Source organism: Cyclopterus lumpus, chromosome 2 (assembly GCF_009769545.1).
Source record: "Cyclopterus lumpus isolate fCycLum1 chromosome 2, fCycLum1.pri, whole genome shotgun sequence".
Lineage (NCBI taxonomy): Eukaryota > Metazoa > Chordata > Actinopteri > Perciformes > Cyclopteridae > Cyclopterus > Cyclopterus lumpus.
In genome coordinates, this window is record NC_046967.1 from 4425725 (window position 1) to 4452346 (window position 26622).

Genomic DNA, 26622 nt, shown 5'->3' on the forward strand with positions numbered 1-26622 from the left:
CACTTACAAATTTCTCTCCTGGTTCTATCCTCTGCAGGCTTGATGTGTCACGTTGTTGGACATCAGGTCTCAGAGTGACATCCTGAGACAACGCTGCCCTCTAGTGGTGGCCGTGAGTCTCGCACACACTTGCGAGGGTGTCTTCTCCTGTCAGGAAATGGATTATGACAGTCTAATTTATTATTATCTCCATCCCTCTCTGACCCAATATTTCACAGCTTCAACCTGATGTCCTAGTGATAGGCAGGCTCGGTCACACTCAATCTACTCCATCCTTCAGCGTGCACACCGGGCGGGCCTCTTCCCTCCACTTTTGTCAAAATTGATTTATCAATTATAATAAAAGCAGAGTGAGAATATTGGAGTATTAATCACATTTGGATCTGTTTAATAGACTAGAATAATCATTTATAAAGTCCAACTTCAAATTAAGGATTCCAATTATGCCCACTGATGGAAGAACTGAGTGACCACCTGTCAATCATCCTGTGAGACCACTGCTGTCCTTTTGTCTCTAGTTGTCCACTGAAGTTTGTTTGTTGACTTCTACTGTTGATGCCAATCCTCCAGGTCTTTGTGTATTTAGGTATAAACACCAACAACATATGTGCAAAAGAGAAAGAAAAGGAGAGTTTATGTATTTGTATAATTATAATATATATATATATATAAATATACATAATATATATAAATTATAAATATATGAATATATATAAATATATTAGATATGTAATATATATATACAAATATTAATATATATATATATATATATGTATAAATATATATATATGTAAATATGTATACATATATATATAATGTATATAAATATAACTATGTATAAATATATATTTATATATATGTATGTATAAATATACATATATATATATGATATATATAAATATATATATATATATATATATATATTTACAAATATATATAATACATATATATATATCAATATTTACAAACATCCATATATGTATTAGTCCATTTAGTTTAGTCCTTCATTTCAGTCCATATTGTGGTTGAAGGAGGTCATCACACATAAGTGTCAGATGCTGGAGGTTCAGGAGGTTCAGGAAGTCCGTTTCTCTCATCGAGCTGGATCCCCTGAACGCCGCGGCCAATCAGGGTGAAGAGCAGCCCAGCCAGCAGGCAGAAGAAGACAGCGACCGGAGCCATCAGGAACGAAGGGCCGTGCCGGACGCTGAGGTGGAAGGAGGGGCAAGTGGAGGCTCTGTGATGGAGGGCAAACTGCTCCAGAGTGTCCAGGATCTGGACCCACGTCAGGTACATCACCAGCACCGCCAGCAGACTCAGACCTGCGAGCCACAGAGTTATAAAAGATTCAAGTTCTCTTCTTCAGGGTTCAGCCCTAGGAGCATATGTGACAACTTTACCCTGGAGGTATTGTGTATATACTGTGTACATTTGATGAAATATAGCTTTTACTCACATTTTATTGTGTGTATTGTACAAATTTAGAGCAAAAGAACATCTCTTTCGCACGTCAGTGGCTGGCTCTTCTTTGCAGAAGACGTAAACACCCTTAACACATGGGCCTTCTTGACTTTATCTGTGGGCTTATGTTGCATTATCCCTGACATGGAGAGTGTGTTGGCTCACAGATAAAGTTCTCTCTGTGTGAACATCAAGCGAGACCGCTAATGTGGTCGGAGGTAGCGATCACATTCTCGGGGTTTGGCAGCCAGCAGGACTCAGCAGATCCTGGATCTGCTAACACTCTGGATCCTGATCATGAGTGATGGGTTAGTCCTTCCAAAAGATTACTGTCAACTTTTGGTCTCCTTGATGAAATATTTCAGTAAATTCTGGGAAATCTTCCCACCTTTTCCCAAAACTGAAATCCTAAGTGAAGGAAAATCTAAGGGGAGAAAGGAGGCGAAGCCAAGAGCTTCGACAAGGACACTAAAAGCACACTTTAAGGAAGCCAAGGAAACTTTTTAACCTCCAAAATGGGAGCATCACACACACACACAGTTTTTGTTCATGTTTAAAGCTGAATCAGATAAATAAAAAAAATACAATATTATTTTTTTAAAGCAACATAACTACAAGGTAAAGAATTCCCAATTAACATTTGACTGCATTTTCCCCACACAATTAAAAGCCATATTTAATGACTTAAGGTTAATTTAGCGCTTCTCTGAAATAAAATAATAATAAGGTTTTGTTTGTAACCTCCTAAAACTCATTGACATGCAGCAAAATATTGTTCAGTGCAACATCTTTTATTTTAAAAATGATGGCGAACATCCCATAATTCCCCAAAAGTTCAATTTTGCAGATAATGTGCATAAAAAGATGCACAAGATTAAATCTAAATCGAGCCGAATATAAATATGAAGTGTACTAATATAGCTTCAGTGAGAAATTGCTATACAATACTGTCAGACAGTATGAAAAAATGTGAAATTTAAGTGGGGTTAAAATGTAGTTTATTAATTTGAATAAACAAATATGTTTGGGTTAAGAGTCAGATAGAAAGCTGAACTCTTGGCTGGAAGATGATTCAGAGACCCCTGAGGCAAGTATTTAATAGTCGGACTCCATTGTCACTATACACAGCATAAGTATTGTAATGTGTTTTGGGGCTGTACACATGACACTCTTCAGGTCATATTTCTTCTTCTGAACTATTGATTTTCTCAAGACAATGTGGAAGATCGCCCAGCAGCTGCTCCCAGAAAGGAGCTCATTCACTGCACGTCTGCAGATGATGTGACTGTTATTATAAAGGCATGGTTATGTTCGTCATGGCCACTCATATGAGGACAGAAATAAAATAATGTGCCTATTTCCAATATTTGGATATGCAAATTTCATATCACGATTTATTTAAAAAAATAATTGCGTTCACGATATTTTCGAGATTATCGTCAGAATACGCTTAAAACTTAAATATCACGTTTTATATTTTGATTGCATCACTGGTGGGACACTTTTTTTCTTTTTTGTCAACACAAACCAAAATAAAGTAAATAAGCTAATCATAAATCATCAGCCCCCACCTGCATAGATAAAGGATGAAGACTTAAGATTTCTATATTTATTTAAATCTAATTTATTGTGTTATTGTTTCTTGTTCAGAGCGGTTAGATATGTTTATGTAATTTTTTTTAACATATTTGTCCTTACCGCCACATAGCAGAAGGCCCCCCCCCACTCTGTAGAGTCTGTGATTGGCCAGAGGACCGGCGCAGATGACCATGAATCCACCGGCGACGACGGACGCCGCTCCTGCGACGAGAAAGAAGCTCCAGAAGGTCCTGAAAACTGGGAGAATATGAGGCCTCGTGAGTCACGAGAGATCACCAAACATTACAAAAAAAACTAATAAATGATTCGCGAAAATGATACCGACCAATGGCAGAGGGACTTTCATACGGTTCTGCGGGGGAACCGCGTGTCCCACTGACAGGAAACGGGAAGAGGAAGGCGGCCTGGCACACCTTGTACTGAGGCGGATTAGCTGCGGGGGAAGGACGCAGTTTTGTTGCTGCCGTTAGACCAAATATGGATTTCATAAATGCATCACATGAGTCTGAAGCTCTCACAGATCCAAAGGTCCCACACAGATTGATGATCTGAGGCCGCCATGAAGGAGCAACGCCAGAACAGGCCCTCGTGGAAGACCCTCACGCCACCTCCAGCCTGATGGATCACAAAGCCAATGCTCTTATTCTGTGTAATCCTTACTGCCTTTTCTCCTCGTATTAACCTCAAGGGCAATTAGTCAATGTACATAAATGGACCTTCATCTGAGAAGATGATTTAAATAAACCAAACCTGCATTCAGTCCTTCAGCTCATGTGTAGATGATCAAACATGCAATGAGCAGATCAACCCGTTTCCACTGAACTCTTTCTGGGCTCGATTCCCCCCTCCGATTGCTTTGGTGGGAGCGTGTTCCATTTCCTTCTCTTACCTCCGGGTTTGAAACGGAGCCGCACGAGTAAACCGGGTGTTGGGTTTAAATACCTCGGCGCCGCTCTCGCCCTCGCGTCCCTCCGGCCCGCTGCAGGACTCGGCGGCCAGCAGCCAGTACTCCGTCCCGCAGGAGAGGAGCGCGAGCAGCGCACCCACGGCACCGGAGAACAGAGCCAAGAAGAGGAGCACCTTGAGCCTCTCAGCAGGAGGCATTATAAAGCTTCACCTCCTGGGAGCCATTTCTCCCTCCTTTCACTAAACTCTGCTGAAACCATCGGTCCGTTTGTCTTCTGCTGCAAGAAATAAGTGAGCAGCCCTCTGTCTTAATGGAAATAAACTATTGCATCACGCGTCGGTCAGTCTGCAGGGATACAGTTACAGGTGGGGTGGGGGGGTGGGGGTTACCCACACACAAATATAGCTGTGTTATGTTGAGAATAGATGTGACCCGAAGATAACCAGCACAGCTTGAAGAACACAAAACCACAACTGTAGAAATATCTCCTTGGCATTTATTGGAATGCCAGCATTGAAATCCAGGTTTGGTACAGTACAAGGCTATCCAGTAGAACTGAGATCTAGGCAACAGTGATGGTCCAACAACAGTCATTCAAACTGCAAGTTCATATATTAATACGACTTTTCTTTTTTTCCAAGACATGTTGGTCAAGAGATGATTAATACAAATAATAAAAAAGGGTCAAAGGAAAGCGGTGACGACGTGTCACGATGCTGCGAGAGAAAAGAAGACTTCGGTGAAAACCTGGAGGAAACTATTTGAACCGATCGATAATATTCTTTAAATGCCGGACTTGTTTTAATAATCTGACTACAAATAAATATCTCTTCCAGGTACTGATGGACATTTAAAAAAAAAAAAAATCAGAAAAAAAAAAAAGAAAGAAAATCAGGAATGGTCAGTTTGTCTGCTGATTGATTTTTGTTGTTGTTGTTGTTGTTGTTGTTGTTGTTGACACCCATTTGATGACCAAAGAGGTGTTTAATTCACTGATGTTTGTGGAAAACAAACTAGCAAAGCATGTCCTGCTTCTTGAAACAGTATAGAACATTTAGCAAGAACCCAACCCATATACACAGAGAGGTGCATCTATACAGGACTCATGTTGATTAATTACATATTAAAACCCTGTGAGGATATCATAAGTACATATACGAGGCACGCAGAAATTAAAGATTTATCACCTATTATTAACCTACTTGCAGTAAACATTATATGCGAGGATCCTTTGGGCTGAGTCACCTCTTTCCTCCAATTTGTGAGGATATTGCCGCTAGTTTGGCAGTTTGTTTTGTCCACTGTCGCTTTGTCCGAATGAACGGGTCTGTCGGAGCATCCGCGCAAAGGCTCATGGGACTTCCACGGCACGGGAGGTCTTGCGGCGCTTCTTCCCCTTTTTTTTTTTTTTCCTTCTTCCTCGGCCTCCGCTGAATGCGCCGCCCCGACGCCTAAGACATGACTCCGAACACGGGGTTGTGGCGGCAGATGCTCGGCCCGATCTCCTCGTAGTCTTTCTTGGTGTGGCACACTTGGTAGAACTCGGGCTGCCGGAAAACAGAGAAGGGTTAAAGGTTAAGGGCTAAGTCACCGGTAGTGTAATTTCCCTTCACGGGTCATCGATGAAGAAGAACGGTCACCGGAGTTGGTGCAGAAAACACCGTTTTGATACTCACAGTAGACGCCAGCATTGATCCCCCGAACCAGACGGCGTACCTCTGCATGTGATGGGTGATGACTTGCACGTCAATGGGCTTTGGCTGCAAAAAAAAGAAAAAGAGAAAAACTCCGTCAATAGTGGAGGAAATTTTTTTTTTTAAAAACACTTCCTGAAAACTTTTCTGCAGAAATAAAGTGGAAACGTTGTCTTCTTGTTTTGGCCTTTTTTTTAAAAATGTTGATACAGACATATTGTAGTTACTAAATACTCTTTGTAAACACTAATCAAGTGTATAAGAGAGGGGGAACACATTTTGACTAATCTTCATCCTCACCTTCAACTTGCCGCCGCTCAGCTCTTCGCTCATCTTCAGCCGCGCGTCCACGGTCCTCTTGAGGTCCCTCTGCATGCGTCGGCCAAAGTCCCTGAACATGGTGGAGCCTCCGGAGAGCACGATGTTCTGCGGCACAAGGAGGAGGGAGACGTTGAAGCGCACGGACTAACAGTTAGAGAGGGCGGCGGCCTGCGGAGGGCGAGTTGCTTCTCTACCTTGTAGAGCGGACGCCTGACGTCGATGGGGCAGTTCTGGATGACCTCGTCCACCACCTCCGAGATCGGCTGGGTGAAGTCTGGGTTGGCGAACTGGACGAGACCGAAGAGCAGACGGGGAGGTCAAAACAACACCATGGTTGTCTGACATTTTTGAAGGCGGCAAACTTTAATACACCGCAACTAAAATAACATGATGAATACGGTTCATTTGTCACCGGCTTGAGGAGGACGATGCCTTTGCTGTTCAATTAAGATCATAAAAAAGCTGACGTTTTGGGCTGAGTCATCCATCAGCTGCAATGTGTCTCGCAAACTCTTTACTCTACCTCGGGGTGGAAGAAGATCTCCGGCCCCAGGAAGCGCTCGTAGCCGACGTCGATGGTGAACTCCTTCTTGGAGACGGAGTTGATGCCTGTGTACTGTTTGATCCACTTGGAGCCGTCTGTGTCGTACTTGTTGAACTCCTTCACCAGGTCGGGGCAGACGTAGCTAAACCGCTCCTAAAAGAACAACAACGCAGTGCAACTTTTAGCGGAGGCAACGTCATCTTTCCATTTAAAACGCGCAGCGGGTTTCCGTCGCCGCACTGACCTCTGGTGGCCAGGCTGAGAAGTGCACAACAGGGACACCACACAAACACAACCACGATCACCTGATGAGGCCATCGCTGTTTTTCCGTGCAGGTTTCAGTAGAGAAACAGAACTAAATACTAAAAACACAAGAACATAACTTCCTTAAACTGAATTTCCCACTAATCCCTCACCTAAGAGAGCAATCATCAAACAAACTTGGCAAAATAAGACGTTCATCCCGTCTTCCCACTTATCATAAATCATTAAATACTATTTGCTTTGCTGAATATCAGCTCAACCAGCTTTAATGTTTCTAAGCACAGTCCACCACTGACCTTGACCGCTTTAGCCGTCTCCAGCGACTGCTCCGGAGGTATCCCCACCTCCCGCTCCCTCAGCAGCTGTTGGGTGAAGTACGTGATGTCTCGACCAGCGATGGGGATGTGCTTAATGCAGCTGCCGATGACGTAGCCTTCAGCCTGGAGGACACACACGCACGGGTTCAGGACCGAGAGCGATAATGGAAAAGGTAACCCTGGAATTAAAAAAGGAGAGGCGACACTCACCACCGGGATGACGTGCGTGACTCCGTCGCCGCTGTCGATCACGGTCCCCGTCAGCGTCCGCTCCCCCACCTGTCTGGATGTCCAGGAGGCAGCCAGCGCCAGGACAGCCTGATGCGGAACATACAGCTTTTAACTAAACTAATATGGGACAATAACACACTGTTCTGAAGAGCAAGGTGGAGTAATCTGGCATAAAATAAAATCACAATATGGTCACTAAACAAAACTAATGAATGACGACTTCGTGCAGGATTTACACCAAGAGAAACACTTAAATCAGACCTTAAAAAGAAGAAGTAAAACATTTTATTTCCTCATTGAACCTCTGAATCACAAATCTTATACTATTTCCAGCCCACAAGTCTAGTTTCAAATATGCTCAAAAAAGCTTCCCTACTTCTACGGCTAGTAGACGTCACAGTAAAATTAATTATGGTTGGCAATGCGGCTAATGGAAAGTGTTAATTTCGGGTGCCGGAAAGTTTGGGAAACGTACTTGAACAGCAATGTAGAGACCCGGGACGTTGAAGGACTCAAACATGATCTCTGCGGTGTACTCTCGGTTTTCTGGTGTGTTGAGAGGAGGTTCTGTCTGGAGAGAGAGACACACAACTGATGTGAATACAGAATGACCTGAAGCCACTATTCTACATCTAGTTCTAGAGGGGGAAAAAGGGCATTATATGCAACTAAGAGTGACTTTAATTAAGATTTAAAAAAAAGACCTTCTTGATAGTTTTGGAATGGTAAATTAGACATTGTGTTTCTGGATGTATGAACTCTTAGCGATGTACGCAGCTCTGGCCTCACCAAAAGAAAGTAATGGTCTTCAGGTTCTGCCCGCAGATACTTGAAGATGATCTGCTCCATAAACCTCTCCATCAGGTCCCAGTCCTCCACTATCCCGTGACGGATGGGCCACTGGAAGGGAAGAAGGGAAATGTCAGTATCTTAAATATGACCGCCTCACAAGATGAAGTCCACTCTGACTTCCTGTCTACCTTTGTTGCATACGATGGTTTGTCTATGGCTTCATCCCCGATGAAGAAATCCAGGTCATCGACCCCCTTCATCATCCGGCGCTGGGCCTGGTCTCCCACCTTGGCCGACTCTTTGATTGCGATACCTGGAGACGATGAAACAATACGTGATGATGTTGAATGAAAAACAGATGAATAGAGATAAATAAATAGTTTCAGCTGTGGAATAATACACAGTATAGTATTTACAGACACAATACACAACTCTGAAATTAAGGACATCTGACTAAAAAGTAATAAGACAATGTCACTGATTCTTATTAAAAAGCTTGTCTTCTCTTCAGGGAAACCATTAAACATACTATTTATTTTCATCACCGACGGCAACACAGATGAACGTAACTGTGAAACACAGTCTGCCTCACAAGCTCTTTATTTAATTAGAATTATATCATCTCATTATTTTCTAAAAGAAAGATGTCCGGTAACCTGGACTGTGGTAAAAGGAAGTAGACCTGAAACCGTCACCATGTTGCAAATCATAAAAGGAAGAATCCTCATATAATTATTAACTTTGTAACATGAATTTAGAAATCAAGAAAACATAATGATCAATATACAAAATAAAAAGATCTTGATATGATTTAATTGACTGACTGTTTGAAAACATCTGAACAAGTGTATTACACATTAATACACACTGTTACTTATATCTGGAGTTTAAGCATATTAAACAATCACACTTTGATGAAACTAAACTCGTGTTTTGGTCTTTTTTCCTGCATCACTTACATGAAGGGATGATGAACTGTGGTTCTGTATTTCCTGCATAACCGAGCTTTGTGTACCTGCAAGGGAACAAACAGGTCGAGTTACAGATGCACCCCAACACACTAAACCAACCACAGATACGTAACTATACATAACATATTATTATCGATTATTACTCATTCTGCCCTGAGGGTTTGACCAGGAAGTGGCATTAGCCTAGCTAGCCAGCTGCAGCTAACCGCGTCAATAAAACAGAAAATTAAGAAACAAAAGCGTGCGAAATAAACCATCCGGTCACGTTAACGTGTCGGCGTGCGGCTTTTAATCTGCCTTTAAAGACGACGTGTGAAATCCACGAGCGCGCGCGTGGATACGCAGCTTGATTTGAGGCTCATCGGCTCGACGGGGCGTTAGCTGGAAGTTTGACAGCCAGCTAACGCTCGCTAGCGTCGTGTTGTTGTCACTCACCCGGTGCCGCAGTCAACAACGCAAGCCGGTAGCCGACCAGCCATGCTCGCTCTCCTTCGGTCTTGTCGACGAGCAAATGTATATCAGGCGCCCGGTACGAACGGATATCTGGATCAGCGGCGGATTTAAATCGCAGCAGCGCTGAATGAAATAGCAGTGACGGCCGATTCGAGAACGCTTCCGGGTTTGGGGGAAGATTTTTTCGAGTGCAGAGTCAGCAGCTTCGAAGGCGCAATACTGACCCCTAGTGGGCGGAGACCGATACTGCAACTGAGTGTTGATTTACCTGTTTAAATGTTTGTTTTTCAGATTAAATGTTACAAATATTACATTTGGAAAATATGTATATTTGTTAAATAAGGGCTACAAGTCTTTCTTGTTCATGTGCTTTGTTTTCAGAAGTTTAAAAGACTGAAAAGTTGTAATTATTATGTGCAATCAAATGCAGGGTGGCATTATTTTAAGGCTGCATGTGCTAGAACTACGAGCTACAATAAGACATATAAAGCATAAAAGAATCAGATGAAGTAAATATGCAATAAAAGTATTAGAATGCTTACAACGCATATTAAATACATACATTACATTTCATTTAGCTGACACTTTTATCCAAAGCGACTTACATTCTCAGACGTATTTTGCATGACACAAAAAATAACACAACAATGTTGCAATGTTACAAGCAGGTCTTTTATACAGTGATTTTCCATTGAACAAGAAATAGTAACCTCATCTCGCCCTGCTGACTCCACCAGATGATATCAGTGATTTAGGTCCCACCAAAGGGCCCTCACCCTCCATGAGTGCATGGAGGGCAACTGATAAAGACGATATATGAGCAGGAAGGAGCTTCAGGGCTCCATTCTGGCTGCAGAGCGCCTTACCACATTAAGAGCAATCCCAGGGCCTGGGAACATTGGCCCTTTGTCTCCAGGCGAGATCATCACTCACACAAGAGTCTCTTCAGCCCTCGGCTCTGCTGCTCCAGATGGAAACAGTCGTCGCTGTGGAGCCCGGCCACTTGATGGAAACTCACCATCAAGAACCGTGAGGGAGACAATTCGTTTCAGCATCGTCAGAAGATCGGCCCGGAGACCCGCTATCATAGAAGTGCAATCTCTTTACATCCCTGAGATGCATTGTACAGAGCACAAGTGCTTTTCTTTCACCCTCTCTTTTCACTTGAACTGAGCAATGCCATCATGTCATAATGATTGAAAACACGATTGGTCTCATCCAGACCAATTGAGGAGTCGCTGAAGGAATTCACTTTATTTACGTGCTTCACACGTTAGATATGAAACGGAGCCATAAAGCAAGAGAAAAAAAAGCAGGTTATTTAATGTAAATAATATAGCAGTGTGACTTGTAAAATGGCAGTTTATTTCTCTGTCGTGATAGCTGCCAGTTTTTGCACATGTTGCATCCCTGCGTGTCACTGTTTTGAATGCTAGAGGGCACCAGTGCTCTCGTTTCCTTAAACCAGAGCTCTGAACCACCATTCAGCCCTCCTCAGCCATCAGTGAACCTCTGATTATTCCATCCCTTCTGGAATGGAGTAATCAGAGTAACATCAGATGTTTAAAAGCCAGGTCTCTCTCACGTTGCTGTTTCTTGCAGAGGTGCAGAATACTTAACAAAGGTCCGATGCTTGTTAACCTCCCACAGCCGCTGATTAATTCCCCCCTTGTAACTTCGGGAGGGTATTTAATTGTGTTCTTTTCATTTATTGGGCCTACTTACTGAAATGAAGATTAGTGGGACTGCACTAAAGTGAATTGGAGTTTAATAAAAAGTCTGGTGGAGCGGCTTCTCGTCTCAGGTTGACCGCTAAGTCATCAGATGCTGGAGGATTGTAATTGTCTATCACATCTAATGGAACTATTCATTTAATAGAGTTTAATTTTGATCCAGCCATTCAAATCAATAGCAGCATAAGGCCTGATAATAATTACATCTAATGGAAATGAATGAGATTAGTCGCCTAGCTCTGGTTCAATAACTATATCATATATTGCGTCTGTAAAGCTGAACTGAGGGTAATTTAATCTCTGGAGGTTTTTTGATCTGTGAGTCGTCCCCCCCCCCCTCATTTCCAATAGACTTGGCCTACACAGTAAACAAAGGAGACAAGCTGAGGTCCCTTATCAACTGAAGTATTTCCACTACCAGAGCCCTAATGTGGCCGTAGCTGCACACGCGTCATTAGAGTCAAGAAGGCAGAGGTGGGCCTTATTATTTTTAATAATCTCCTGTTTCTGCTGCTTCTTAATCCTGGGAGATCTGCAGTCGGCACTTCCCCTTTGTGATCGTCAGTCCTTCCTCCTCCTCGTCCTCCTCCTCTGTGTTCAGGCGTATTGATGCTCTGTCGTACAGCGCATCCTCACACTGCAGGATGCTTTTTTTGGGGTCGGGGTTGTTGCTGCTAATTGACCGTAAAGTTGAAACTGCAATTAGGCACATCTGAGGTTTAACTGGTTTAAAAGCACTAAAGTCATCTGTGTTGTTGAGCTGAACGCAGCTGGGATCCAAACTAGAGAGTCAATGCGGACTGCAGGATCCCTCCTTTGACAGATCTTTCACAGTTCCATATCACAGTACATGTCTGGGGCCTCTGCACCTCACTGAGACACTGGCAGAAGGGTGTAATGCAGAGCGGATTATGTCTGATCTGGGTTCACTGCATATTCAGACAAAACCTTAATCTCCTGTTTCACGCAGAGCTTTTATCAGTTCCGGTGCAGGCTGGAGATCGCGGCATTTTACTAATTGAAAATGCAAACAGGTAGAGTCAAGCATGCGCAGGAAGAAAGAGTGTGCACCCTCATTTGGAAACCACAGAGTAAGTAATCAATAGATGAGTCATTAAGTAGCATACTGAAATGGAGCAAACTTAATAAAACGCCGGTTCCGCGGTTTAGCTGTGTGAAGGTTAAAGAGAACATTTCAGGCCCAAATGACCTCCCGGGGACCACCAGCAGGGCTGGATTTCATTTCCCAGAGAGTCAAATAAAGTCACCCCCCCCTCCCTCCAAAAGCCCCCAAAATGTATGCTTTACATCTGAGGTGAATCCTAATGTTGAGCCCGTGGAGGACGGTGCGGTGGAAGTCTTATGATTTAAGCCGATAGAAATGCTTCTGCTTCTTTTCTTGGTTTAATCACGAAGGAAAAGGTGTTAACGTTGCAATATTCCACTTATTCAACAGGGCACTGAATTATTGGGAGTATTTTAGAGTCCACGGCTCCCATTGCTCCCTTTGGTTTCCCACTAAGGATCTATTATAGGTTGCTTGCTTGAAAGGACCTGATTTGGTACTAATTATGGAGTTCATTATACTTCCCATTAATACTTCAGGTTACTTGCTGCTAGAAAGTCACAGCAAGTCAGCAGAAGATATTGCAGAAATGTGATATTTGTCTGCTGGAAAGCTTACAAACATATACATATAAATATGTAGTTAATGAATGTATAAATGTGTCAGTTCCTCTGGAAACCAACAACTTATAATACCCTCCTGAGACCATCTATCTAGACATGATGCGTGGGGAAATAAAATCATCTAAGAATGTGGTCAGTTTTTCTGCAACATTTATTTACATCACATGTCATCAGAATACAGTGTTACTCTTCACAGAAGACCAGTCAGACAAACTGCCATGAACATTTATCGGATGGTGCGCCGCTCTCTGGAAATCGTATTTTTATTTCAATCGAACGAGGCTCTGAAATAAGTCTTGTGATATTTATCAATATACAACATTCTTTGACGGCTTTAGACTGTTCAAATCCTCACATGTGATATTAAAACACAGAAGAACGTCTGCATTGCTGTTGTCTACATATAAATATACAGTATTTTGCAGCCAAATCAAACCTCATGAGGCAAATTAATAATTTGGATTAAGATTTAAACCTAAAAGAAAAATTATTCACTTAACTCACCATATTGACGTGGAAATATGATCCATACAGTTAATCTATTCTCATTGGTGCAGATTATAAAATACCTTATTTGGACAACAGCATTATCTACATGCAGTACTGACTATCATTTGAATATATGTTTAATTATTTTTAGTTCTAAATATAAATATTACATCAGCCTGAAGCATTTCTCTTGTGAGAATGTATTTGTGCTTAATGCTCGGTGTCTCCAAGTTTAGCTCTACGGCAATATCTTCAATATCTCCTTGCACAAAGTAATATATGGAAAAATTAAAGTCTAATAAATACATCTAACCAGCTTCCTGCGCGACAGAATCAACTTTTGAGGGTGGATTAAAAAGCAATAAGACAAATAGTCTTTCCAAATCCATCTCAGCATCTTTCATATTCCAAGAAGTAAAATGTCAATCAATACCGTACGGCGGTGGAAAATATGCACATATGTGATTATTAATATGCTGATAGCGAGACCTCAGAACCCTTCAAATTCTTCATTGCCTGAATTAAAGGGCCTTCTTCATCACACCACATGAAAACTAATATTAACAGCATTAACAAGATAGAAAACCAACAAAAGCCCACAAAAGTAAAAGCCTAGAGATATCATTTTCTACTATAACTTCTAGCAGAACCATAACAACCAGAGCAGGTTCCTCACAAGACGCTCCACTCGAGAGATGCCTCCGTACACTTCCTCCTCCCCGGTTTTGCGGTCTCGTTGTCGGTGGTTACGCAAAGCCAGTGCGGCGTCCAAATCCGCTGCTTCAGCGTGTTTGACGGCAAGGATCCAATAATCTATGTTAATGGCAATGTGCATGAAAAGATCAGAGCACGCTGTAGATTTGGTACATTTTGGGGATATGTGTTTATTCCCACATCTGTCCTTTAAAAAAAACAAGGCCTGTTAGCTTAGCATATTAGCACAAAGACAGAAACAGCCTTGTTCTGTCTGAGGAGGAAGTCAACATATTACAACCGTTGTTTAATCCATACAAAAAGTCACGTTTAAAAATGATAATTCTCCATTTAGGTTTGTTAAAAATAAAATAAAGATTTAGCCAGGACCAGTAACTGTCAGGGGGCCTCTACTCGTTACCAGGCAACTGCACCCAGCCAAGAAATAGCCCGGCACTCAACCGCCCCTAAAAAAAGTTTTCAGTTTATAACGTTATATAGAGTCAATTAGTGATTTCATTGCCTTCTGACGGAGCCAGGCTAGCTGTTTCCCCCCGTTACCAGTCTTTGTGCTAAGCTAAGCAAACCAGTCACTGACTGGAGCCTCATACATTTAACCAACAGACGTCATTTTGATCTTCTCATCAAACTCTCCACCAGGAAGGGATTAAGGGGCTTTTCCCAAATGTCAAACCAGTCCTTTAATTGTGGGCTGGACCGATGCATTGTTTAGTGTAAGGGTCACCAAAAGAGGTTCAAATACAGCCACAAGAGCAAACACGTTTCTCCTGTTGAGCTGAAGTTGCCAGAACGACCGGATTTCATTTGACTTCCTCTCCTGCTGCGAAAACTCTTTAATCTTACAGGATGGCATGGCAAGATTCTGTCTTTTTGACTAAGTGACGTTTCTTTTCTACAGCTTTTGGACTAAAGAAAAAACAAACTGCACGGTGGAGACGCCATCCTCGGTCTACGTCACGGACAGGAGCATCAGCAGTGGCAGGGAGAAGGTCAGGAGGAGGGGAGGCGGCCTGTTGGACGCCGCCGAGGGGGCGGGACGCTTCCTCCGGGGCCCGTTGCAGAGCGGGGTGTTGCAGCAGGAGATGCAGACGGAGTTCAGCCTGCCGGTGCAGAACTGCTGGTAGCCGGAGGAGGCGATGAGGCACGCTCCAGAGGAGGCACAGGACTTCCGATAATGTATTCCTGTTAAAAGAAAATAAAAAAACAGAGAAATCTTAAGAATGAATAGGAAAGTGGTGTATGTCCCTCTGCTGTGATTATATGGCTTATAGATGCAACATATAGGAAGGAGCCTTGTGTGTTTCAAGGCTGCAGCATTATATTGCACTACAGGCCGATGGAGCTATTGACTTCCTGTCTGCTCTTATTAACTGGTGTTTGTCGGCGCGGTATGTGTCCCAACAATTTGTATGCTTGTATGAAGACAAAAAACTCATATTCTGGAGTGCTGTAACTTTTATTATTGCACCCCAGAGCCACTGACTCCCTTCGAGTGAGCGCTCCCCACCCGTTCGCCTATACCTCGCTGTTATTTCTACGACGTGTTGGAGCAGCCGGGTATTTTATCATTTGAGTGCCACTCTTATTGTCTTATTTATCTTGCGTTTGCTGCTAATTAAATTTCCCCCTTACTGGACAAGAAAAGGTTTGGATTAAAACTAAGTGAGATGAATTCAATCCATTTTTTTTATTGATGGAGGAGGAGACATGTGTCCAGCTGCCATGCACAGGTGTCTGTTTCTGCTCTATAACACGGTGCACAACTAATCTAATGTTGTGTCGGGGGCAGCTGAAGGAACGTCTCTCCTCTCTGACGAATACGCCGAATAAAGTGGTCCAGGGAGAAAGGGTTCGCCGGGGTGATGCCGGAGATGTCTTTCAAAAAGTGAGCGTGACAGTAAAAACAACGGCGGGCCTCACATATCTGTGTGGGTGTACAACGCATCACGGGAAACTGATGCGGTACGCTGCTCGATGCTGGTGTCTGCAAGACGGAGATTTCTATCCACACATCAATCAATGCAACCCTCTCCATCTTTGAAGCCGACCAAAGGCAGCAAATAACAGATAACACTATTTATGACACTGGAAAGCACTGGGGATTCGTAGTGACCTATTGGGCTTCGTCTGCCGGGTCAATACAGAAGTACCTGGATGTAAGGTTGTTGGGAGGAAGTTTAATGTGAGCAGCGTTCTGTCGTTTTAAAATGCCAACAGGTGCAAACTTCACCGCTGATTTAATCTGCTGTTTACGTGAACTGTCATATGACAGTGAAAAAAATGTGATATTATTTTTCACCGGCTGATTTCCAGACAGCCGTCTTCAGCGTCTGGGCTCATCCCAGTTGTAGACGTCAGTGTCCATGTTTGTACGTCAACACAATTACAAGTGCTCTGCGACTTAATAATGTTGCTGTGACCTCATCTGAACGGCAAAGAAGTACAATGTAATCCTCAGAGGTCGAGCAGCTTCCGAGTGCTGTGTTCAGCTCCGTCTCCGGTTTCCAGACGGTCACCTTTACCTCTGCAGATAATTAGGAACTCTTCTTTTCCTCTCGGATACTTCTGGCCGACCCGGCCTGGATCCCGTGAAGCCAAGAGACGTGTAATCTTCCAAATTAGCATTTTAATAATAGAAAACACCTCAATCCTGTGGACCAGCATCAAGCATATATACACTGTCACTTACCATCGGGCTTGACCAGCACCTCCTTCTGGCACATGTCCTGTACGTTGACGGTGCAGTTAACGATGTACTCCGGCGTGGAGCAGTCGTTGTGCTTCATCTCCTCACACTGGTAGCACTGGATCTGAAGGGCATCTCCTGAGAGACACATTCAAGCTTTAGTGGCATCGCAGACAATGGAGCCCTGAAGAGTTTTTTTTTTGTTCTTCCTATGAATATCATGAACACCAAAGTACACTTTACATTTTTTACCTTGTCATTCGAGAGTGCCTTCGTCATTTCAAGAGTTGATTGTAAAAAGAAGTGTTATTTGGTGTCTATCCTTTCTTCTAGATATGATAAAATAAATTGATTGAATCTACGTCAAATGCAGAATACAAATTTGCTGAATTTTGGGACATGGCCACAGAAGCACAAATGCTTGTAAATGTTAGTAACGTTTATGCTTGTAAACTAAGGTTAGTAAAGGTTATGCTTGTAAAGGTTAGTAAGGTTTATGATTGTAAAGGTTAGTATGGTTCATGCTTGTTAAGTTTAGTACAGTTTATTAGTGTTAGTAAGGTTCATGCTTGTAAAGGTTAGTAAGGTTTATGCTTGTAAAGGTTAGTAAGAGTTATGCTTGTAAAGGTTAGTAAAATGTATGTTTGTAATGGTTAGTAAGGTTATGCTTGTAAAGGTAAGTAAGGTTATGCTTGTAAAGGTTAGTAAAGGTTATGCTTGTAAAGGTTAGTAAAATATATGTTTGTAAAGGTAAGTAAGGTTATGCTTGTAAAGGTTAGTAAAATGTATGGTTGTAAAGGTTAGTAATGTTATGCTTGTAAAGGTTAGTAAGGTTATGCTTGTAAAGGTTAGTAAAGTGTATGTTTGTAATGGTTAGTAAGGTTATGCTTGTAAAGGTTAGTAAAGTGTATGCTTGTAAAGGTTAGTAAGGTTATGCTTGTAAAGGTTAATAAAATGTATGTTTGTAAAGGTTAGTAAAGGTTTATGCTTATAAAGGTTAGTAAAGTGTATGCTTGTAAAGGTTAGTAAAGGTTTATGCTTGTAAAGGTTAGTAATGTGTATGCTTGTAAAGGTTAGTAAAGTGTATGCTTGTAAAGGTTAGTAAGGTTTATGCTTGTAAAGGTTAGTAAAGTGTATGCTTGTAAAGGTTAGTAAGGTTATGCTTGTAAAGGTTAGTAAAGTGTATGCTTGTAAAGGTTAGTAAGGGTTATCCTTGTAAAGGTTAGTAAAGTGTATGCTTGTAAAGGTTAGTAAGGTTATGCTTGTAAAGGTTAGTCAAGTTTATTCTTGTAAAGGTTAGTAAGGGTTATGCTTGTAAAGGTTAGTAAAGTGTATGCGTGTAAAGGTTAGTAAGGTTATGCTTGTAAAGGTTAGTAAAGGTTATGCTTGTAAAGGTTAGTAAAGCTTATGCTTGTAAAGGTTAGTAAAGTGTATGCTTGTAAAGGTTAGTAAAGGTTATGCTTGTAAAGGTTAGTAAAGTGTATGCTTGTAAAGGTTAGTAATGTTATCCTTGTAAAGGTTAGTAAGGTTATGCTTGTAAAGGTTAGTAAAGTGTATGCTTGTAAAGGTTAGTAATGTTATCCTTGTAAAGGTTAGTAATGTTATGCTTGTAAAGGTTAGTAAAGTGTATGCTTGTAAAGGTTAGTAATGTTATGTTTGTAAAGGTTAGTAATGTTATGCTTGTAAAGGTTAGTAATGGTATGCTTGTAAAGGTTAGTAATGTTATGCTTGTAAAGGTTAGTAATGTTATCCTTGTAAAGGTTAGTAATGTTATGCTTGTAAAGGTTAGTAAAGTGTATGCTTGTAAAGGTTAGTAATGTTATGTTTGTAAAGGTTAGTAATGTTATGCTTGTAAAGGTTAGTAATGTTATGCTTGTAAAGGTTAGTAAAGATTATGCTTGCCTCAGAAGATCAATTCCACTCTAATATCTATGCAGATACAAAGCTACAGCCAACTGCCAAGCTAGCTTTCCCACCCATTTATAGTCTTTGTGCTGAGCTAAGCTAACCGGTTAGCTTAGCTCAGCACAAAGACTATAAATGGGTGGGAAAGCTAGCTTGGCTCCGTCCAAAGGGAACACAATCTACCGACGAGCTCTTCTGAATCTCACACGTTAGCATGCTGTGTCTTGTTTGTTTAACACAAACAATGTAATACAAGTAAAAACGAGAAAGCCAAACAAATTATATTGTTTTTAAAGATATAATTTTATTAGCAGTGATACATTTGACTTGGATACATATTTTCTGCCATTCTTCAAGGTTCTGCACACCTGCTCTCCTCTGCACCAGTTCAATGTTATATTGAACTATATATACATACTATATATATCCTATTCAATGTTTCACCCATGTCGTCCTTGCTCGTGTGCATTAATAACACCCATCCACAATATTCTGATTCCTCACGTCTTGTGTCCAATCTGTTAGCTGCATTCCTCTTCCTCAAGCAGAGGCTTTTATAGATCTGGCTTTGTGGGACAGCCTTCGATGGCGTTACACCAAACCAGACTAATGGCACTCCACAAGAGCGCCATGTCATCTTCTCTGTCCTTGGACATCACGCCCGCCAGCCGAAGAGCTTCGTGACTTTACAAAAGCACAAGTCTGATCTTTGCTGCTTTTCTGACTTTTTTGAAGGCTGTCTCACAAGTGTCAACAGAGAGATTTTAAATGTACACACTGAATTGAGAAAAAGCTGTGAAACACAAAAAAGAAGTCCAGAGGGGTTCTTTTAACTTACCTTTTAACTCGTGGATGTGTATAGGTGATACAGCTCCATTTACAATACAGTTCTGCCAGTGTAGAGATTGTTCGTGTGAATTCCCGTCGCCTGAGTTATAAAATTGTGAGCGTCTGTCTTCTCCTCAAAAAAGCATACAGCATTTCTTTCCTGCAATGTTCTTAAAGCTGGCTCGATGGGCTTTTCTTATTGCCTGAAGCCTCGTCGTTAATCTGACTTTACGTTATATGAAACATAAAAAACAAGCTGTGGCACCTGAATTGGAGAAAGTGTCGTGGATCTTTTTTTCTTTTCTTTTGCAGACAATATGTGTGCTGTGCACCACCCCTCTGCAATATAAATATATATATATATATATATATATATATATATATATATATATATGCATGACATATTCTCACTGGCAACTCATTGCATCATAGTTTAATGGGGAAGCCTTTAATTTTATTGAACCGCTGAATGTTTTTCACAGAGAGCTTAGAATGAAAAGTTCTCCATTGCAAGTAATTACATCAGTCAGTGTTAATTGGTACGTTGGAATGTTGGCTGCCAGGTTCAATTAGTATTTCTCAAAGATATCAGCATCATACGGATGCATTCAATTATACAAAGTCCAGTAAACACGCCGGCCCTTTCTGTCCTAAAGATCCCACACAGGCTTGCGGTCCCCACTGATATACAATATGTTAGCAGTGTAATTATTGAAATGGCACCAAATATTAATCTCAACTCCAAACGTATCTGATAAAAGGTCCACGTGTAACGGCACAGCCACAGCCTAATTACTTTAAACCCAGCAAATGCCTGAACGCTCCATCCATCACCTGAGAGGAGATTGTGAGAAAACAAGGAACTTATTTTTGGGGAATATCATTCATCCTGGAGGGCAAAAACCCAGCGGCCGCGCTGCAGCTTATCAGTTTGATCAGAAAATTGCTCTAAAAATGTGTTTTTTTCCCAATGGAAAGCAGAAGATGATATAAAAGAAACTAAATCATTTACACCTTCGTATAAAAGGTGCAGACCCAATATCTTCTCACCATAATCCCATTAACTGTAATCACTTCAGGCACAACAAAACAACATAATAACATCAGACACAGGTGTAAGAACAGCTCAGGAAACTGGAGCCTCAGTTTTATCTCAGTGGGACTTCCTGGTAAAAATACTGTGAAGGGAAAATTAAAAGAAATATGAGTGCCAGCTACTCCAAATCAGAGCAAACTGCCACATAATAAAACCTGCAGCATCCTAATAAGAGAAGAGAAGCCCTCATTCAGCATCAACCAGAAAGACATAAACAACCAGCTCGTGAAAATCACAGGTTTGAGCCTATTATTGTATTGAATATGTGTTTCCATCTTTTCCACCTGTGAGTCCGCTGCTCCTTCAGCGTGCAACACCAGCACCACAAACGCAGCATGGTTGTTAATTACTTTGCCGTTATTTAGGTTTTAAGTTCCCCCCAAAAGTGTCCAAAGGCAGGAAGTGGATGTTTGTATTATGCAGTAATGGATGTCCGATTTTACGCACAGACACGTGAGGAAATGAGTTACCCGGAGGCACTAGTTCTCTTAAATGTAATGGTATCGACACAAAGGCAATTTAGGAGGAGTATATCTTGACATGAAATAGTTTAAAACACATTAGATGTAAATAATCTATATATTTTATTATTTGCCGTCTGTTGCGCACGAGCGTAGACAGACATGAAGTCTATCTAAGCGCGCTCCGGACTGCGCTCCCTCCGCGCACTCCGCACCTACCTGCGCCGAGAAGGACTCCACATAAAGTCGCCAAAACGAGAAGACGCATCCTCTCCCAAAAGACGCTCCGAGGGGAAACATCCGACCAAAGGAACCTTGTTCAGACGGGGGCGCGCAGGACAAACCGCCGCGGAGGAAGACCAGTCACGGATGCGCGCATCCTCTCTGCCGGCTGAGGTGAGACGAGAGCAAAAGCTCCGCAAAGTGTGAGGAGACTCTCCTCCAGCGCAACTGGAGACGAACCCACGGCGCAGAAATCATAACGCGCACCACGTGACGGGAGCTCGCAGTTTGCTTTTTATTTATTTATTTCATCCGTTTGTCTTTATGCATTCATGGCAGGAGAGATGACGATATATAGGTTTTACAGATATTGGGCGTTTTCTGGTTTTGTGACATTTGAATACCATTTCTGTGATGAGAGGTTTGAAAAGTTCAGTGTTACATATCCGCATGAGACCACCTCTTTTCCTTTCCATATGGACTTTTGCTCTGAAATTAATTGCGCAACAGAGCGACCTTTACAGTTAGTCAGACTTTGGTTTGATTGTACTTGCTCAGCTACACATGACTATAATACTTTAAGAGGTGACACTAGCCTCTCTGTGACCTTCTACCAACCGTTATAGTATTCTTAAATAATATTTTGAGACTTGCAGCCATTTATTTGTATTCTTCATTTCATGACACCTATATGTTTATCATAACTACTGAAATAAGTACACTTTTATAGCCTGGTATGCACTCTTCCGTCTGCTCCTTCGAGAGTTATAATATGATAGATTACTGCACATCTAAACTGTTTTACCATCTAGTTATTTTTCACTCTGTAAACACAGTAATCTGATTAAAATGACGTTTACTTTTAATGCATTTTGTGATCAATACAAAATATTGAGCCTTGTACTGCATGTAGAGGCAGCCAGAAAGAGAAATCATCCACGCGTCCATAAACTAATTCCGTTTATTTATACGCATATAATTACCCATCAGGGGACTCTAATGGTTATAAATCCCTCCGCGCCGAGCGGAGCGACCTGTCGCGGGCTCTGCGCTGCGGCTCTTGCTGACAGATTGTGAGGGAAGCGGTGATTGCACGCGGGGGGGGGGGGGAATGAACGAATCACCTGGTGACGCACGTGCACCGTGCGTGCGCATGAAGCACACGAATAAACACGCACGCGCAGCTTCGGCTCACTTTGAAATAGGACATTTCTCATATTTATTTAGGAAATAGTTACATAAAATATAGCATTAAAGTCTGGTGTAACAGACAAAAATTGCACGCAGTAATACTAATAATAATAACATTAATAATAATTACCAAAGTAACACTGCTGGTAACCATTTCTCTTTTCAAAGGAACCAGGAACATTTAAGGAGAGAGGTGAAGCATGACAATCACACTACAGTCTGACAGTACAAAATGTGGGTATAAATACTGGACATCTAGAAAAATACACAAGTCCTCTTCAGACTCTCTTCATACAATATTAACAGTTTCATAGAAAAAATGAAACGCACAGTCGGCTCTGTTGATTAGCACCAGCTGGTCAAATTCCAGATAGAAATTTGGCATAACTTCACCTAAAAGTTCAAATATGTCTTTAAAATAAAGTGATATTTTAGTAATAGCTCTTATCGATCAAAATAAAGATTTTGCTTTGAACAAGAAAAAAGATGCATGCCATTTTCACACTTAAAACCTTGGTTGGATGATTGGCAAACAATTTACATTTGTTATTGTTGTTGTTGTTGCTTTTCTCCTCATTTGCATATATCAATCAGCAATGCCCCTTCTGATATTAACTTATTTTCTATATACAACATAATATACAACTATGAAAGGAAAACTGAGGTTTGGAGAGGTCGGGTACGCTACGCTAGGCTACATGAGACTGTTTGGATTCTGGGGTTTTGCATGAGAAACAAAAGCAGAAGATTACTGAGTGTAATTTTGTGTTCGTCGACATTTTTTCCTGATGGCTGCGGTTTAATTCTTACAATCTACATGAGTCCAGTATGTTCCCTGAGCTATCAACAAAAACACGGGGTGCTTTCAAGTACCAGTCAGACCGTGAAAAGTCACTTATTAGTTCATGCGTGGAAACAAAGTGTGTTTTGCTTCAGTTGACATCATCATAAGTATTGTTAGCTGGATAGTGATAATTCTTAAGACATTTAAAAAAATTAAAAAAAACGATGTAGTTTGCGGCTGCAAAGTTGCTTGAAATAACCCACAAAGGGAGGATTGGCAACAGGTTTTTACCTTTAAAATGAACAGGAATGAAAGGAAATATAAAAAAAGGAGTAGATGATGGATGATGAACCAGGTGTATTATTATGGGTTGTGATTCAACATGGGTAATATTTGAGCAACGTACTTAGCAGCAAAACATAAAATGACACCTCGTGGTTTAAATCTACTTTCCTAGCCATTGGGAATGCAATCAAAGCAACAATTATGTTGCAACTGTACGGCCATGTTGCCTCGAGGAGACACTCCTCGAGGAGACGCCCCCCGAGGAGATGCTCCCCGAGCAGACGCCCCCCGAGGAGACGCCCCGCTTATCGCTGCTTGAATAATCGTTCACTCCTCACAAACTTTGTACAGTATTTGTTACAGTGCAATGATAAGAAGTTCCCCCGCCACAGAGGGAAAGAATTTCAAAGACACAATGTCTTGTATTGCTGTCCAGTCCACCACACCCAGAGTCAAACTATTCAAAGTCCTGGTTTGGGGTTCGGGTCTCCGGCTCCACTAAGTGCTTCGTGTTGTATGGAGAGAGCACAGGGCTCTGCATGTTGTGGCCGGGCTGTAGTCCAGATCCAAAGAGGGTTGAGACCAAACCAAGTCCAATAGAAGTATGTTTTTACTTGTTAATGCAAACAAAAATGCTTAGAGGGGGTTTCTTAAGGTTCAACAGGGATGAAAATCATCCTGAAAATCTCCTCGTGAGGAGAGAATTTGAAAAGAACTTGATGTCAGAGACCGGCCTCGATATCGCGCTTTACAGCCCCGCCTTCTTCCTCGTTGCCCCTACACTTCGTTGGAGCCGTGGCTGGTGCAGGAGGAGAAGCTGTCGTACAGCGAGTCGCTGAGGGAGCCCACGGGATCGGCCCCCGGCTTGCTCATGAAGCTGGAGGAGGAGGGCTCGTCCACCTTGCAGCAGTCCTCTTCGCTCTTGCCCGCCTCGGCGTGACCGTCGCCCCGGCGGCCGCCCAAGCTCACGTCCGGGTACAGGCTGCCGCTGCTGGAGCCGCTGTGGTTCAGCTGGTTCAGGGACTCCATGGAGAAGTCGAGGGAGCTCGACTGGCCACTGACGGGCGCCTTCTCCGTGGGAATGTCCTTCTGCAGAGGAGAGAAGGAGCATCGATAAATAAAAAGCAAAATGTGGTGGAAATTAATGTTCCGTTACCTTGTGAGAAATCAAAAGTACTTTAAGCACGGTTGTCTTATAACACTTTATTACCAGACAAGTCCTGAACAGGAATCTCTGAGCCTTCTCGTAAGGTTGTCAGAAATTACTGCTAAAGTTTCAGTCCAAGATCTCCGTCCTTTATACGTTTAGGAAAGCTTAGTAGACAAATAACTGTTTAATCTACTGAACAACACAACGATGACAAGCCAGTTTCTTTCAATCCCAACTGCCCCGACCCTCTATAATCAATAATATTTGGCCTGTCCACTAAGATGAACCCAGGACATGTCGGTCATCATTGATGTCCTGAAGTTCCATTAAACCCTGTCCTATTCGTTAGACACATGCAAAACCCATGCAAACATAAATGGTATATCTAAGAAGTTGCATAAGCTACTGTCACCGGAGGACAATTTAGGATTTTTCCCCGACACAAAACATACGTTGATTTATGGGATAGAAGTAGGATGTGCTGCATCTTGTGGTGGTAACATCTCAAATCCACCTACTGTGTCTGTAACTCCACATTCACTGCTGTTGCACGACAGTGGTGTGCAGTATATTGAGCTTTTCATTACGCTCGAGGACCAAATAATATGTCTCGGGTGTTGGCAGACATGCATCTCTGGGCATCTGGGCTCACCGACTCTTCCCGTTATGCATTCAAAGCATTGTATGATGTATTATTTCTTTTGCACAGTTGCTTTATAGATCAGCATGGCCTGGAATCTATAAAGGCATGAGCCGTCTTCATCCTGCATGCTTCATCCTCAGGCTGAGGATGACCACGTGTGCTTGGAGTCGCAACACTCACGGAGGCATTGGAACTGAAGAATGGGATTACTGCAGGTGTCATCACTCCACTGGATAGCGTCTCGCTGGCCTTTAGGCGGCCATTTCACTCCCCAACAGAAGTGCAACCATCTGCTTCTTTGGTACTCAAAGTCACATGACTATGCCACATCACTGATAAAGACCGCATCAAAATCCCTCCTCAGAGGCGGTACGCAAAATTCCGGCAGCATACTTCCAGCCTGGGAGAGCAGTTATCTGCACAGGTAGTGTTTTGCAGGGCTAAGTACACAGGAATAGCTGGAGGGTCCAGGAAACCTCCGGGGACGCTCCAAACCTGCACTATTTAGAGTTTAGCTGCAAGGCGTTTCTCCCACCAGACCTGATCCCAGAGCTCCTCCGCTCGAGAAGCACGAGCACACAAACACACAAACACACACCTGCACTGGGAATACAATTTAGAGGGAAGGGGACGCGGTGGAGACGTCTATGTGTTGGCGATGGAACCTGTGGGCGCTCTGCGGGCTCACAAGTTCACGTTTTGTAAGTTAGAAAACTCATAACTGCATAATATCTCACTGCGAGGACCACACGCAGTTCTTGTGTCTATTGTTTTGTAAAGTTTTAATGAAATCAAGTAACACCTGTATCTTATCTTCTTATAATTTGATACCTTCCCATATTTATGAACTCGTAGTATTTATTACAATAAAAAAGATCCACCATTTGGTTGCTCAGTCTGGCTTTGTTCATCCTATAGACTGAGCTGTAATGTTCTATACCCGAACCTGCAGCTTTCCTGCATTTTCCTTAATGCTTTCTGACAAGTTCTACAAAGGCAGCATGAAGTTTGTAGGTGCAGAGTGAACACAATGCTCATTGTTGCTCTCCGTGCTGCTCCTCGTGGGCCTGCAGCCTTGTTGGGTTCCTCTCCTACCAGCTAGTTAATGGCATTCTCCTGCCAACCCGGGTGTAAACAATTCTGTGAGTGGGGGGCTGAAATGAAACCAGCAGGACCCATTAGAGCCCGGAG

The 26622-nt window shown here is 42.2% G+C and overlaps 4 protein-coding genes across 4 annotated transcripts in view; all 4 read right to left on the reverse strand.

The window, feature by feature from the left end:
- Positions 1 to 1008: 1008 nt before the first annotated feature.
- On the reverse strand, positions 1009 to 4164 carry LOC117745947 (transmembrane protein 182-like). The gene is made up of 5 exons (XM_034554593.1): positions 3975 to 4164; positions 3579 to 3668; positions 3386 to 3493; positions 3160 to 3297; positions 1009 to 1322 (listed from the first exon to the last, which is right to left on the reverse strand). Exons 1-5 carry the CDS (start codon positions 4162 to 4164, stop codon positions 1039 to 1041), a joined length of 810 nt encoding a protein of 269 aa, XP_034410484.1. The 3' UTR covers positions 1009 to 1038.
- A 277-nt stretch (positions 4165 to 4441) lies between these two features.
- Positions 4442 to 9747, reverse strand: LOC117745730 (actin-related protein 3). The gene is made up of 12 exons (XM_034554248.1): positions 9538 to 9747; positions 9091 to 9146; positions 8320 to 8444; positions 8129 to 8239; positions 7815 to 7910; positions 7319 to 7426; positions 7088 to 7231; positions 6506 to 6679; positions 6177 to 6269; positions 5962 to 6087; positions 5644 to 5727; positions 4442 to 5514 (listed from the first exon to the last, which is right to left on the reverse strand). Exons 1-12 carry the CDS (start codon positions 9579 to 9581, stop codon positions 5419 to 5421), a joined length of 1257 nt encoding a protein of 418 aa, XP_034410139.1. The 5' UTR covers positions 9582 to 9747; the 3' UTR covers positions 4442 to 5418.
- Positions 9748 to 13109: 3362 nt separating this feature from the next.
- LOC117746075 (ly6/PLAUR domain-containing protein 1-like) lies at positions 13110 to 21608 on the reverse strand. The gene is made up of 3 exons (XM_034554897.1): positions 21376 to 21608; positions 16870 to 17004; positions 13110 to 15362 (listed from the first exon to the last, which is right to left on the reverse strand). Exons 1-3 carry the CDS (start codon positions 21422 to 21424, stop codon positions 15130 to 15132), a joined length of 417 nt encoding a protein of 138 aa, XP_034410788.1. The 5' UTR covers positions 21425 to 21608; the 3' UTR covers positions 13110 to 15129.
- Positions 21609 to 22596: 988 nt separating this feature from the next.
- LOC117746272 (nck-associated protein 5-like) overlaps positions 22597 to 26622 on the reverse strand; it is a 62450-nt gene continuing 58424 nt past the window's right edge. Inside the window, exon 18 of the mRNA XM_034555313.1 lies at positions 22597 to 24727. Within this exon, the coding sequence (XP_034411204.1) occupies positions 24416 to 24727 (312 nt within the window). The 3' untranslated portion in view covers positions 22597 to 24415. The remainder of the gene's footprint in view (positions 24728 to 26622) is intronic.